The 16195-nt window shown below is 40.1% G+C and overlaps 1 protein-coding gene and 1 pseudogene across 1 annotated transcript; both read left to right on the top strand.

Annotated features, from left to right (window-relative positions):
- The first annotated feature begins 1914 nt into the window (after nt 1-1914).
- LOC102562260 (trace amine-associated receptor 9-like) lies at nt 1915-3107 on the top strand. The gene has a single exon (XM_006270542.2). It carries the CDS (start codon nt 2082-2084, stop codon nt 3105-3107), a length of 1026 nt encoding a protein of 341 aa, XP_006270604.1. The 5' UTR covers nt 1915-2081.
- A 9887-nt stretch (nt 3108-12994) lies between these two features.
- LOC102562494 (trace amine-associated receptor 9-like) lies at nt 12995-14014 on the top strand (annotated as a pseudogene).
- The last annotated feature ends 2181 nt before the right edge of the window (nt 14015-16195 follow it).

Below are 16195 nucleotides of genomic sequence, written 5' to 3'. Positions count from 1 at the left end.
TCTGTACTCCAAAACCCCATGTATTAAAAGGATGAATAGTAGGAAGGAGTGGGAAGTGTTTCTTCCACTATTCAAGCAATGGAAAAACCTCACCTGGAGCATTATGTTCAATGCTGAGCACCACAATGTAAGAAATGAACAAATTGGAAAGAATCAAAGGAAAAGCACAAATATGATTAGACATCTTAAAAAGATACCATGTGAAGACAGGTTGGAAGAACTGTGATTATTTAGTCTAGAGAAGAGAATACTTAGGGAACATTTGAGAAGAATTTTCAAATTCAAAACAAAAGGCATTTTTATAAATAGGTTAAAAACTAATGGTTCTCTATGTCTGCAGTGCACATGGAAAAAAAGAATGGATTTAAGTTGCAATAATGGGAATTTATTTTTTATATTAAGAATTTTCTCTCTGTGACAATAGTTAAGCCGGGGAAGATATCTTCTAGAAAAGTTGTAGAATATTCATTACTAGAAGTTTTTAAGTGCAGGATACCCAAATATTTGGCTGGGGTCATTCAGATAGGGGTTATCCTGTCTTATGCAGAAGTTATTCAAGATGACCTCCTGGGATCTTTTCCAAGTGATTCAAACAAGGTATCTTCATATGCTTTTGACTTCAGTCCCTTTCTGCCTCAGTTTCCCATTTCAAAGGTTTCTCGTGAAGATTATGGTTTGTAAAGTGTTGTGATCTTCTAGTAATAAGCACCACAGGAAACGTGAGGATATTAATTATTCCTTTTGTGGGTTGGGGTCTGTCTACTGTGCTATTTGATATTCAGTAATTCAATATTGAATAATACACAGATCAAAGGGGATACAATGAAATAATAAATAGCTGATATTTCACCAACCTGTACACTGAATGAGGCAGAGGTTGTGGAAAATATAATATGTGACCCTAGGAATAAAATATGTATCGTAATGTATATACAGGAGGCAGGACATAGTTGAGTTAAACAGAACACCTAAGTAGAGACTTGAGCTTGGCTTCCTACATATCAAGTGACTGACCTAACTTAGACCCAAACCTAGAAATAAGTTGGTGTGGCCAATTGTGGGGAGGAGCCTCTCTGCATCTGCTCTGAAGGCCTCTGTGTCTGTCAGACATGAGCAGCTTCTGTGGATGTCTTGGTCACAGGGTACAAATGTCCACCATTGCCTTAATCAACATTTCTGGACCAAGCAAAATGTATAAAACTATTTCTCTGGTAACAGCTAATAGCCAATGAACAATGTTTGAATTTAGATTTAAAGATATAGATTATAAACTAGAGTTCAAGAGTGTGCACAAAATATACCTATTTGACTATCTGTCCTGAAGTGAATGGGAATGCTTTGCCTAATGATGTTTTTACTATTACCCCTTTACTGCTGGGATTTCACCTCATGGGATGACTAAATTTGTTCTGCATTGGCTAGTGTTTCCCACCCCCAATTTCAGAAAGGACAACACATATTTATTTTGCCAGTAACTTTGAGTTACTGGAAAACTCAAAGAACACACAACGAGTGTATTCCAGTCATCTATTCATGTTTTAATCCAGGGTGACTTTGGAACAATAGCTTTGCAAAAGGTAAGGCATTCAGGGACCAGCCAATTACTGTGGAATCAACAGTTTTGCAGGTAACGTAACCAGATAAAGATCAGGCATCTAGAAAACTGAAACAAAGACAAAGCAATAAATAAAAAAAATTTGATTAAAATATTGGAGATATTGTAGTTTTACTGCATCTTTACTATTTGTTTGCCACTAGGTAGCTGACCTTGATAATCAAAGAAAGAACAGATATTTTGCTTTGTTCTGTTTTTTATTTTTCACACAAATCTGTAGATAAAATGAAAATCTTGGAAATATCTTGCTTTATTCTAAAATGTAATTGCCAGTACAAAAGCATACTATGATCTAATGGATTAGTTAGAAATCTTGAATTACTAGCACGATCAACCATGTCAACTTTAATTCTTTTTCAGAAACACTTGAAAACTGAAGGTTTAAACTCAGTGCTGCACTATCACCACTGCTTTTCATATTCAGATACTAGAACTTTCAGAAGCAATTCACAACCAGAAAAACAAGATGAGTTCAGCACTTCTTCAAAATGAAATACAGTACTGCTTTGAGAACATTAATGGGTCCTGCCATAAAACTCCATGGCCTTTGGGAATCCGGCCTACTTTGTATGCTGTACTTGGTTTTCTGACTTTTCTTACTCTGAGTGGGAATTTCATGGTCATGATAGTAATTGCTTATTTTAAACAGCTTCACTCTCCTACAAATTTTTTAGTTGCCTCCTTGGCCTGTGCTGACTTTTGCTTGGGTCTGACAGTGCTGCCCTTCAGCACTATAAGATCTGTTGAGACCTGTTGGTACTTTGGGGAAACTTTCTGTAGATTCCACAGTTGCTTAGATGCATCTTTTTGTTATGCATCAATATTTCATTTATGTTTCATGTCCATCGATCGGTATGTTGCTGTTACCGACCCTTTAGTCTACCCCATGAAGTTCACAGCGCCAGTTTCAAGAATGTTCATAGCTGTTGCCTGGACATTTTCAATAGTGTACAGTTTTTCTGTAGTTTTTAGTAGGGCTAATGATGAAGGGCTACAGGAAATAGTGCAAGCTTTAGCCTGTGTAGGGAGCTGTGAGCTTGTTTTCAATAAGACCTGGGTGTTGATAACTTCTCTCCTTTACTTTATACCTTTCTTTACCATGATAGCACTGTACAGCAGGATCTTTAGTGTGGCTAAAAGACAAGCTAGAATGATTGAGAGTGTGAGCAAGAAAACACAATTCTCTGATAATTATATTGCCAGAGTTAACAGAAAAGAGAGAAAAGCTGCTACAACATTGGGCATAGCTGGAATTGCTTTCCTTTTATTCTGGTCACCTTTTTTTGTAACTGTAATTATTGATGCCTTCTTTAACTTCATAACTCCTCCCCTTGTCTTTGATATTATGATTTGGTTAACCTATGCTAACTCTGCCATGAATCCTTTAATTTACTCTCTTTTTTATCCTTGGTTTCGAAAAGCAGTGAAGGTGATTGTGAGCTGTAGGATCCTGAGGCAGGATTGTTCAACAATGAATTTACTTCAGAAATGATAACCTACTGTATCCTGAATAGAGCTTCTCACATTAAAATTCATGGGCTCTATCCTTTTTATAAATCACTCCTCTATGTATTTATATTTCTTTAACCAAATTAAACATTGTCAATTGAATTATATATCTTGTGTGCCTTTTTATCTTTTTGAGTAACAGGTTTTGCTGCATGTTATCCAAGTAATTTTTTTGCAGATATTCTTAAGGAAAGACTAAACTAGACTGTAAAGCTGTATAAAGCCATGACAATTGGTTGTAGTGATGAGATTAACAACTTGTTACAGCTCTAAGAATTAAACAAAGGCAAAAAAGGAAGATGTCAAAATATACTTTTCTATGACAATTGTTTTAGTATTTTTTCAGTGTCTGAACAAAATTAAAAAAACAGACATATTACTTAATTCGTATAACAAGAGATGAAGTTAAATTACAAAACTAGTGATACAAAGAATAACATTTTGTAAACCTATAATATTACTGTGAGTTTACGTGTGCCCACATAGTTCAGATACTAGTGAGTTAAATATTACAATGTTCTTGTGCTTGTTAATAATGTCCTCATTTCAGGAATCTGAGAAATACAACTTAGGCTTCTTTGAAAACCCCACCAAAATTAAAATAATTTAAGGCCAGCTTTAGTGACTTTGAAACTGGTGGTATAACCATCACTGACTTCTGGTGGAATCAAAAATAAAGTCAAAATCACTTGTCCATACACACACGCTCAGAAACTTCAAGCTCTGTGTCTTTACCAAGGAGCAGCCTTTCTCTTATGGAAGCTTTGATGGGAAACATGGTTCTTCTTTGTGTATAAGACTTTTTCACCAGACACTGCTCTAGTGACATGGAACCCAATAAAAATCATACTTGGGTGAAATCTTAACACCACTGAAGACAGTATCAAATTCTTTTGGAATCAAATGGGACAAAGGTGTTATCTTTTGTTTTCCGACAGGAAAACTATCTTTTTATTACATTTCAAGGAAAATCCGGTCACAATAAGGTCACCTGTTTCACAGGAACATTCTAAGGGCTTGCTGACATTTGCAAATTATATTAATGTATGGCATAAATTGAAAGCTCAATAGCTAGCGTTCTGCAGCAGCTATTCTGGGTAATTTCACTGTAAAGACAAGCCCTAAGATATTTTCTATTGGTAGCAGGGAATCGGATTTTAGACATCGGTTCCACCAACCAGAAGATCAGCAGTGGGGGGGTGGGAATGACTGTTAATGTATATAATATTGCTAAATTAGAACAATAACTGATGAACAGCAGATTTGCTATAGTGTAACTGAAGTATTAACATGTCACTGACTTTACTGTAGCAGTCAAAATAACTATGTATTGGATGAAAAAATCTGGATATTTTTTATAGAAGCTTATAAAATTGTATTTTAAATATTCAAAAGCTGATTTAGTTTTTAAACTTCAAGTCGAGTAGCAGTTATACCTTGATCATACTGTATAGGGGCCATTCCCTCTACCTACAGCCTGATTTTACTAATAAAAATATTAGTCCAAGCTGTAAGCTAGTGCAGACAGTCAGGCTGTCCTCAACACTTCATCAATTCCACCTAAAGAATCATTACAAACTCCTTTAAACCACTGGTGAAATTACCATGTTGCACCTGCCTCACGGAGTAAGGAAAAATAAACTAACAGCTCACCAACACATCAGCTACAGGCAAACAGGAAATCTATAGCCCCCCAAATTCCTAATTAAGAGCATAAAATACTTTTATAGATCTGCAGCTGACTCTTCACTTTATAGCCTCTCCAATTTAGAACCACTGTAAAAAAACTCACATGGCTAACCATAGCCCTTTTCAGAAGGATTCAGTTCAGTAAGGAATAATGTTAACAAAGAATAACCATAATAGTAATTAAATAGCAACATTACTGGAAGTTGGGTGCCTGTCTGCATGTTATTTTTGCCATGATCTAGCTACAGCAATTCTTTATAAGTCACTGCCTAAGGAAACAACAGCCATCACCATGTCGTGCAAAAGACTGCTGAACTCCAACAGACCTTTGCCCCTAACTAAGATTACACTCCATGTAAACCATTCCTTCCCTTTACCTACTGGTCATCTTTCATAGTCTTCATCTTTTCTAAAACACTTCATAGCATTTTTTTTCTTTTATCTATTGAAATAAGGGAAACTATAAACTATGTTGTAGTGTTTTATAGCCTGCAAGATTACATAAATGTAGAAGCCTCAGGCAAGTCAGTGCTTCTTTGTGCCATTACAGCACAAATATATAGTAAATGATAAACAGTCTTCTAAATAGTTGCCTTCTAAAGATAACCAATACAGACTGATATGAAAACCAAGTGACTGAGGAAGGAAGACAGGATAAAGATAAAAACACTGGTATATTTGAGCACAGACACAAGAAGAGAGGAATTTGCTAAAGTTTTTGGTATTGGCTTAGCTATTCCTCATGAAGCTAAAGTCTTATTCTAAATAATATGCAAAATACTAAAGAGTATTTTGCAGCCTCGGGGCAGGGATAGGGGAGCTCCCAGCATGTGGCATGGGTCATCTTTTGTGTGCGGCACTGCCGACGTTGACCCTGTAACCCTCATTGAGGTCGTGACCTGAGATTGGGAACCACTGCTCTAGGTGTTAGTTTAAATCAAGTAGATGCAACAACAAGAATAATAATGATGCAAATGCAAACAACAAGAATAATAATGATGTTGATTTGTACTTAGGAGAAATACAAATAAGAACTGCCTTGGATACATCAATTCTATAATTTGCCTTTTTCTGCAATTACTATTTTCATTGCTGTTCAGAACAAAAGCAGCAGAAATCAAATGTTTCATTGCAGAAAATGAAGTTCACCCACAGTTAACCACCCTATGTTATGTAAGAATGTGTGTAAAGGCTGTGAACTCCATGCATACAAGAGAAAGGGACCTTCATTTTTCTGTGTGGCTGGAGATTGCAGAGGGAAGGCATGAAGGTAATTAAGCATGCACTCTTATGTGTGTGCTCTTTGCAGCACAAAGCCAACGGCAGTCTGTTGACAAGGGGGATATCATTGTTCAATCCTGACCACTCTAGCAAGTCAAGTATTAATTAAAATATTGTATTATGGTGCTCAGTCAATTACAGCACCATACATGATGGGGCACAGTTGTTGTGCACCCACACTATCCATTGATATTAGTAAAGACTGAACCTCTGACTCCAGTGGAGTTGGAACTATCCCACTGTTATTTATTAGTTTTATCCAGTGAATAGTAAATGGTAGTAGACAAGCCATTGGAGGTCCAGAGCAGGCTCCTGATGAGGGCAAGGTACATCTCACTAAGCCACCATATCTTCAACTCATGGCTGACCACTGGGTCAGTTGCAAGTGAGTGTGGGGGAGAGGGGAAACAAGGAATTCTGAGGGCAGGGATAAGTTTGTGTCCTAGGGTTTGGATGGCTTGCTGGGAAGCAGGAGACACAGGTTTAGCACCCCATGGGCTGCAGTACCTTAGGCACATTCATGAGGCCTGCTCCAACACATTCTAACTAGAACGCATTGAAGCAGACTTGATTAACTGAGTCTGCTGGAGTGTGCACAAACTAATTAGCACACTCTGGCAGCCTCTTCATCATGTGTATTCAACATCACTGTGCTTCAAAATGGTGGGTGGGGGCCCATTAACTAAACGTCACTAAGCAAGCTTTAGTTAAAGTGCCCCCACCACCATTTTGAAGGGCAGGACATTCAATACATGAGATGCCATGGGAACTTTAAATAGACTGGCTCCCAAGAGTTGCTTTAAATAAAGCACCTCCCTCCCCACTCCAGAACATGTGTAAAGACACCTTAAATCCCTCTATTCCCTGAGCAAATGCTATAACCTCTAGGCTATTGGGCTAAAAATCCAGAGGTATTTTCTTTTATATTTAATTTCTGCCAGGGATGCATGTACCTAGGTGATTGACTACCTTGGTGCAAATGCCAACACTTGCAGTTATGTGGCTATATGTGCCACTTAGGCATGTAAAGGTGCAAGCAGATTTAGCGCGTAGTGTCCTTTCTCAGAAAAGTATAATTTCAAAAGAAATTGTATTGATTACAATACTAGCCTAAAGCTAGATTCTGAGGTCTGGTCCTTTAAGAAAAAGGCAGATTTTTATCTCCTATGAGGTTATGTAAATCAGGAGTGATTATGATGAGGTCAATGGACTGTATGAGAAATCAGAAAACAAACTCAAGCCAAACTCTTTAGACAGAAATGAAATGTGGCAGGATTGTACTGCTGTGCCATCTAGTGGACAACAATGGATTATCCTGAATGTTTCCATAGTATGAAAAACTCATGCAAAACCTGACCTTCTAATAATTATTAAACAAAATGAAATAGTAATGAGAGGATATGCATATTTTCTGTAGTATATGGCATCAGAGATATATAGATGTGCTTTTTCCTAACTACTTGTGGTATAAGAAATTATTACAGTATCCATAACCAGCTTCATAGAACCCCATTGCCTAGCATAACAAAGTCATAGAATCTCTGACAATCCACATTACTCCTCCATTTGGCTCATGTCTGCCAGAATGAATCAAGGGAGAGCATGTGCACTGCGGAATTAGTACTTATAATCTTAGTGCTTCAAAAAGGTAAAAGTGAGTAAGTGCACAGCCCCACGCAGGGCTGGGCATGAAAGCATTTGTCATTCAAAACTAACATTGTAACCAGTGACTGAAACCCAGTCCCCCTTCCCCACATGCCTCACACAGTCACACTTTTAGGACAAGCCAGTCATCTTCCACTGTGCATAGTGCCCCCTCCATGGCCCAGTGTAATAGAAACTTTCCATGTTCTTGGCAGGGTGAAGTGCCAAAATGCAGAGATACACCCATACCAGGAACTGAAAGAGGTGGAGAGTGTCACCATAACCAGTTCCTGCAAGGTGGCTCTGCAGATCTGCAGGTCACCATATTGGCTTGGTCCACCAGGAAATAGGCCAAGCAGATTATGCTTCTCTCAGTCACTCTGTACAGGACAGAGAAAATGTATGTTGTCTCAAAGAAGTTCAAATCTGTTGCTCCAAAGAGGGTGCTGATTGGGTGGCAAAGAGTGGCCACAGCTGGGGACAGTCCAAGGAAGTGTGGTCTTCCACTCCTCACAGAAAAGGCAAGCTTCTGACACTGTTGGGTCTAAGGTGGAGAAATATGGCAGTAGTCAAGGACCTGTTCAGCAAATACCAGAGGGTGCTGGTCCTGTTTGGGATGATGAGCAACCTGTACAGGATATGCCAGGTTGAGCAGGGAAGTTCTGGTATTGCTTCTATTAGGCACCAAACCCAGGTAATGAAGGAGCAGGCATCAAGGTCTCAGGTGTAATATATCACAACTGTCCACAGGTGAAGCTTTCTACTCTTCTTCTTCTTCTCATTATAACTACAATAAGAACTGCAAATAGGTGTCAACTATCTTTAAGGGTTGAAGATACTGGAGTGGGTGGATGGGATCTTCAGAAGAGAGTGATCCAGAAAGCCCAGAGGTATCTAGAAAAAACCAATAGAAAATATTAAGTACAGGGAGTATATTGAACTCCTTCCTTGGGAATGTAAATGCCTGGATCAGGTTGCACATTAGATACTTCCATTCACTTGTGTTCTAGACACCTAGTCCCATTTCTGAAGGTAGGAACTGAATTGACTAGGGATGGTGGTGTTGCCAACTCTTGTACATTAATCTAGCAGTTAGAACAAACTCAGGCCTGCTAGCAGGAGGGGGGCCTGGATTATCATGCCTTGTCAACCTGAGGGTTTTCAAACCCACAGTTCCCTAACAAGCAGGCTACAGAATAGGCTGAGTCATAGGATGAGGAACCAGCAGGCTCCTCATCCCTCTTGTTAAAGTTAGGACTGTTGATACATGCTGCATTAGATAGCCAATGGTTAAAAAACAAATAAGCCTAGGAACAGGGACTGGAACCTTTACCCTCTTTTGGGGAAGTGACCTGTCAACTAAGCTGCAGAATAATACTTCCTTGTGCTTGTTCTCCTTCTGGTCCCAATTTTCTTCTCACTCTTGTGTAATGGTCTATGTGTTTGTCTCTCATTTAAATGTGTTGATGTTGTAATACTGTTGGATGTATCCATTTCCCTTCCTAGCCTGTATACAGGGAAAGAAGAGTTACTAGATTAGATGCTTCAGGTGGTCATGGTACATATCCTGTGAAGAAGGCCTCAAGGGAAGCAGACAAACAAGCTTTACAATGGTCAATGAATGATATAACCTGAAGAGCAGGGTATTGGCCTGGGAGCTGGACAGTCAGAAGAAAGGGAACAACTCTATTTAGTTTGAGGTTTGGGAGAAATCCAGGGCAGCCTATGGGCCAAAAGGGGAGCACATAAAAAGTGGAAACAGGGAGAGATCACCAAAGAGGAGTATACCTCCTCTGCTTGCGCTTGTAGGGAGGCAGTTAGACGGGCCAAAGCTACCATGGAGCTGAGGATGGCATCCCAAGTAAAGGACAACAAGAAATTGTTTTTTAGATATATAGGGAGTAAAAGGAAGACCCAGGGAGGAATAGGACCCCTACTAAATGGGCAGAAGCAATTGGTGATGGACAGGGGGGACAAGGCTGAACTCCTTAATGAGTTCTTTGCCTCAGCGTTCCTAAGAGAGGGGCAGGACAAGTCTCTCACTGGGGTTGTAGAGAGGCAGCAGCAGGGCACCAGACTACCGTGCATAGACCCTGAGATGGTGCAGAGTCACTTGGAAGAACTGGATGCCTTTAAGTCGGCAGGCCTGGATGAGCTCCATCTGAGGGTACTGAAGGCACTGGCCGACGTCATTGCACAGCCACTGGCAGGAATATTTGAACGCTCGTGGCGCATGGGCCAAGTCCCGGAGGACTGGAAAAGGGCCAATGTGGTCCCCATTTTCAAGAAGGGGAGGAAGAAGGACCCGGGCAACTATAGGCCAGTCAGTCTCACCTCCATCCTTGGCAAAGTCTTTGAGAAAATTATCAAGGCTCACATTTGTGAGAGCCCGGCAGGACAAATTATGCTGAGGGGAAACCAGCACGGGTTCGTAGCAGGCAGATCATGCCTGACTAATCTAGTATCTTTTTATGACCAGGTTACAAAACGCCTGGACACAGGAGTAGGGGTGGATGTCATATACTAAGACTTCAGGAAGGCCTTCGATACGGTATCCCACCCCATACTGGTGAACAAGTTAAGAGGCTGTGACTTGGATGACTACACAGTCTGGTGGGTGGCAAATTGGCTAGAGGGTCGCACCCAGAGAGTCGTGGTGGATGGGTCGGTCTTGATCTGGAAGGGTGTGGGCAGTGAGGTCCCGCAGGGCTCAGTCCTTGGACCAATACTCTTTAATGTCTTCATCAGCGACTTGGAGGAGGGAGTGAAGTGTACTCTGTCCAAGTTTGCAGATGACACAAAGCTATGGGGAGAAGTGGACATGCCGGAGGGCAGGGAACAGCTGCAAGCAGACCTGGACAGGTTGGACAAGTGGGCAGAAAACAACAGAATGCAATTCAACAAGGAGAAATGCAAAGTGCTGCACCTAGGGAGGAAAAATGTCCAGCACACCTACTGCCTAGGAAATGACCTGCTGGGTGGCACGGAAGTGGAAAGGGATCTTGGAGTTCTAGTGGACTCCAAGATGAACATGAGTCGGCAGTGTGATGAAGCCATCAGAAAAGCTAATGGCACTTTATCGTGCATCAGCAGATGCAGGACGAATAGATCCAAAGAGATGATACTTCCCCTGTATCAGGCACTGGTCAGACCGCAGTTGGAGTGCTGCGTGCAATTCTGGGCACCGCACTTCAAGAGGGATGCAGATAACCTGGAGAGGGTCCAGAGAAGGGCCACTCATATGGTTAAGGTCCTGCAGACCAAGCCCTACGAGGAGAGACTAGAGAACCTGGACCTTTTCAGCCTCCGCAAGAGAAGGTTGAGAGGCGACCTTGTGGCTGCCTATAAGTTCATCAGGGGGGCACAGAAGGGAATTGGTGAGGTTTTATTCACCAAGGCGCCCCCGGGGGTTACAAGAAATAATGGCCACAAGCTAGCAGAGAGCAGATTTAGACTGGACATTAGGAAGAACTTCTTCACAGTTAGAGTGGCCAAGGTCTGGAATGGGCTCCCAAGGGAGGTGGTGCTCTCCCCTACCCTGGGGGTCTTCAAGAGGAGGTTGGATATCCATCTAGCTGGGGTCATCTAGACCCAGCACTCTTTCCTGCTTATGCAGGGGGTCGGACTCGATGATCTATTGAGGTCCCTTCCGACCCTAACTTCTATGAATCTATGAATCTGAACTCAGGGTTCTTGTGCCTATATGGGTTGCACGGGATACAGAAGCTGTATAACCATTGGGGAGGGGTTCTGAGTGAAGTTCTGAGTGAGGGAACATCTGTGACATCTTGCCTGTCCACTAACCCAGCCTCAACAGGAAGGGCTAAAGTGGGATCCCACTCAGTCTATTTGATACCTTCAATGTTCTGACATTCTCCACGGAGGTGGAAGATGTGGGTTTGAGCCTCCTTGGGCTGACCACAGCCAGCAGCCCAAGGTCCCCACTGCTGACCATTAAGCTACTGGGCAAAAGGTGAGTACCAATACAACCAGTGTTTTCCCACTGCACTCAATGCTTTCAGTGTCAGTTATATGTGTCCCAACCATGCCCAGAAGATCAGGCCCCTCTGGGAACCTAGCAACACTGCAGAATCATTCAAGATTGGAAGCAGGGCTTAAGCAAGAATGCAGTGCTTAGGTGAATAAGGGATCAAACTGGATAATTTCTGAGCATGTTTGCACAACCAAGTGAAGACACCCAGGGAATTTTGGAGTCCAAAATGTTACCTGGACATAAATGTTACCAGGACATATATACGTAGAGGACTTTGTGGCTGCTGGTACATAGCCGACGTGGATCACACTTTGGAGCATAGGCACCTACATTTCACATAGGTTCCACTGAGGTGCTTACATACTCAACCTGGCTCTTAGTTTCCCATAGCTCTGCTAATGCATTTTGTCCAATTCTAACATTTCTGACACTGTATCCTTATCATAGGCATTCTAGAAATTCTTACCACTAGAAATGAATGCCTGTCCGGGGCCTTTGTTTTTCCACGTGCACAACAGAATACACTTATATACATTCTATGTTGCGGTGAATTGGGTTGTATTGCCTAATGATAGGTTTTTTCAAACTGCACAATGATCTGTCATATCCTTTACTGCTGGGACTTCACCTCATGGGATTATTAAACTTGCCTTGCATTGGCTGGTCCTTCCCAGTCCCCATTTCTGAGAGGACAGCACATATGTATTTTGCCAGTAACTTTGCTAAAGGAACAAACAGGACAAAACCCTATCTTAGTATGTGGGTCTCTTTCTTCCATCTGTTCAAGTTTTAATCCAGGTTGACTTCAGAATAATGCTGCAAAAGGTACAGCATTCAGGGCCCATCCAATTACAGTGAAATCAATGGGAGTTTTGCAAGTGACTTAACCAGGGAAGGATCAAGGCATCTTGGAATCTGAAACAAAGAAAAGGAAATAAATAAAAATAAATTATGTATTAAAGTATTGAGAAAAAATCTGTAGTTATGCTGCATCTTTATTTTTTTGTTTATCAATGTTTAGCTGACCTTGAAAACTGGAGAAAGAACAAATATTTTGCTCTGTTCTGTGTGGTTTTTTTACATAAACCTGTAGATAAAATGAAAATCTTGGAAATATTTGTATAGTCAACAATGTCCATCTTATTTCTCTTTTTCAGAAACACTTGAAAACAGAAGGATTTAAATTGAGTGTTGCACTATCACCATTGATTTAATATTCAAATACTAAAAAATGTAGGATCAGTACACTCCAGAAAAACAAGATGAGTTCAGCACTTCTTCAAAACGAAATACAGTACTGCTTTGAGAACATCAATGGGTCCTGCCATAAAACTCCATGGCCTTTGGGAATCCAGTCTATTTTGTATGTTGTGCTTGATTTTCTGACTTTTCTTACTCTGAGTGGGAATGTCATGGTCATGATCGTATTTGCTTATTTCAAACAGCTTCACTCCTACACATTTTTTAGTTGCCTCCTTGGCCTGTGCTGATTTTTGCTTGGGTTTGTCAGTGCTGCCCTTCAGCACTATAAGATCTGTTGAAACTTGTTGGTACTTTGGGGAAACTTTCTGTAGAGTCCACAGTTCTTTAGATGTGTCTTTTTGCCTAGCATTGATATTTCATTTATGTTTTGTCTCCATTGATCGGTATGTTGCTGTTACTGGTCTTTTAGTTTACTCCTTGAAGTTCACCATGCCAGTTTCAAAAATGTTTGCAGCTGCTGCCTGGACATTTCCATTCATGTACAGTTTTTCTGTTGTCTTTGCTAGTGCAAGTGATGAAAGACTACAAGATTTAGTACAAGCTTTTACTTGCATAGGAAGCTGTCAAATTGTGTTCAATGAGACCTAGGTGTTTATATCCTCCCTCCTTTGTTTCATACCATTCTTTACCTTGATAGCACTGTACAGCAGGATCTTCAGTGTGGCTAAAAGACAAGCTAGAATGACAGAGAGTGTGAGCAACAAAACACAGTCCTCTGATAATTATAGTGATAGAGTTAGCAAGAGAGAGGAAAAGGCTGCTACAACTCTGGGCATAGCCATGATTGCTTTCTTCATATTCTGGTCACCTTATTTTATGATGCTAATAATAGATGCCTTATTTAACTTTATAATTCAACCCTTTTCTTTGATGTTATGGTGTAGTTTACTTATGCTAACTCTGCCATGGATCCTTTGATTTACTCTCTTTTTTATCCTTGGTCTCAAAAAGCAGAAGTGATTGTGAGCTTTAAAATCCTGAGGCAGGATTGTTCAACAATGAATTTAGTTCAGAAATGAGACCCTATTGTATCCTGAATAGATCTTCTCACACTAAAATTCACACACTCTGTCCCTTTTACAAATCAGTCTTCTGTGTGTTTATATTTTTAACTAATTTAAATAGCGTCATTTTAATTATATAACTTCATAGATTTCATAGACATTCGGGCTGGAAGTAACCTCAGAATATCATCGAGTCCAGCCCCCTGCGCCAAAGGCTGGAAGTCAGCTGGGGTCACAGGATCCCAGAAAGATAAACATCCAATTGATAAACTTGTGTCCTTCTTATCATTTTCAGCAACAGGTTTTGCTGCATGTTATTCTTAAGAAAAGACTATCTATTGCAGATATTCTTAAGGAAGGACTGGACCAAACTGTAAAGCCATGACAGTTGGTTTTGGTGGCAAACTTGGTGGCAACAATTTGCTACGGTGCTAAGAATTAAACAAAGGCAAAGAAAGAGGAATCAAAATATACCTTTTAAATGACATTTGGTTTAGTATTTTCTCAGAAATCTAAACAAAACTGGGAAACAGATATATTATTTCATTCCTTCAAGAAGCAATGAGGTATAAATTACAAAACTGGTGATACAAAGAGTTTGTACATCTATAATATTACCGTGAGTCTAGGAGTGCCCAGATACAATTTATACATGCAAGTGAGTTAAGTCTCACAACACCCTTTTGCCGTAGATACAATCATCATTTCACAGATGAGGAAATTGGGCCTGGCTTCTTTGAAAACCCCTAAGAAAGGGCTCAGTACTATTGTCTTTGCAGCTAGTGGCAAAACCAACAAAGACTTCTTAGAAAAGAAAAAAATTACTTCTAAATTACTTGCTCATTCACAGACTCAGAAACTTCAAGCTGTGTGTCCTGAACACAGGAACAATCTTTCTGTTAGGGAATGCTTGGGTGGAAAGATGTTACTTTGTTGTGTGCAAGGATTCTTCACCAGACAGAAGAGCTCTTGTGTCTCAGCAGCGTTCTAAAAGCTTGTGGGCACTTAACAATTATTTTAGATTAGGGCATAAATTTAAAGTGTATTAGCTAATATTCTACAGTAGTTATTCTGATTCAATCCACCATGAAGACAAGCACTAAGATATTTCTTACTCATGGCAAGGGGACTGGATTTTAAACATGCATTACATGTAAGGAGGACAATGACCATTAGAGTTTGTATAATATTTCAGGATAAGAACAGGAACTACTTCAGATCTGATTTGCTATAGTGTACCTGAAATATTGACATGCCATTGATTTTTCTGCAGCTACTGTTTTATAGATGTGCAGCTGACTCATCATTTTAGAGCCTGGTTAGCAATAAGAATAGAAAAACCCCACTTTTTGAGTATTAGTTCAGTAAACTAACAAAGGATATCATAATATTGATCTAATATCAGTACTGTTGAAGTAGACTGCATGGCTGTGTCCTTTTCTCCTGGCACATCCATTGGAGTAGGGGGGCAGTAGCTTCATCATATTTCCTTTGACTGCAGGCAGAAGCAGCAATTTCTAGATCGTAGCACTACAGTTCAGGATATACCAGTTTTCTGCAGCTCCATAGGTAATGCCTGCAAGATCCATTGTCTAAGAACTATGATACATTCTGTGATATATGAAGTAGGGAAGCCCAGAGGTCAGGGAAATATCGCATCCACAGTAGCAGAATCTACTAGACACTGGTTCCTTTCAATTTTTTGTGCTTAAATAAAAATAAGTTTAAACAGAAGAATCAAGTTGTCACTCAGAGGGGGAAGGGAAAAAGCAAAAAAGAGAATGGAGAAAATTTGTTAATAGCCAGACAATCTTGCTGGAAACTCTTATTAAGACTTGTTTTTCTTTTTCCTTTGTTGATTGTCTTTTCATAATTCAGCAATTATTCTGATACTTTTATGCCTGTAATTTAAGCATAACTTTACCACCCATCGTTTGATTTATGCCAGCCCTTATTATCTTTTATTTAAATGCAATAAACCAAAGTTGCAGACTTTACAGAATGATTATCAACTGTTATTGAGTTTATTTCATGCTGGGTGCATCTACATGTTCATTAATATGCCATAGTTACTGTGCATTAAGTTTAGTACTTGTATAACCAAGTACTAAAGCAATGCACGCTAACTAAAGCAAACTCACGCTACCATGCAGTAGTATTGGTGCATGGGTTTTTTTGGACTCTAACTGTGCAGTA

This window comes from Alligator mississippiensis, chromosome 1 (genome assembly GCF_030867095.1).
Source record: "Alligator mississippiensis isolate rAllMis1 chromosome 1, rAllMis1, whole genome shotgun sequence".
NCBI lineage: Eukaryota > Metazoa > Chordata > Crocodylia > Alligatoridae > Alligator > Alligator mississippiensis.
This window is presented reverse-complemented; position numbering and strand designations above follow the sequence as displayed.

Coding starts and splice junctions, on each gene's coding strand:
- LOC102562260 (XM_006270542.2), top strand. CDS start 2,082: ATGAGTTCAGCACTTCTTCAAAATGAAATACAGTACTGCTTTGAGAAC.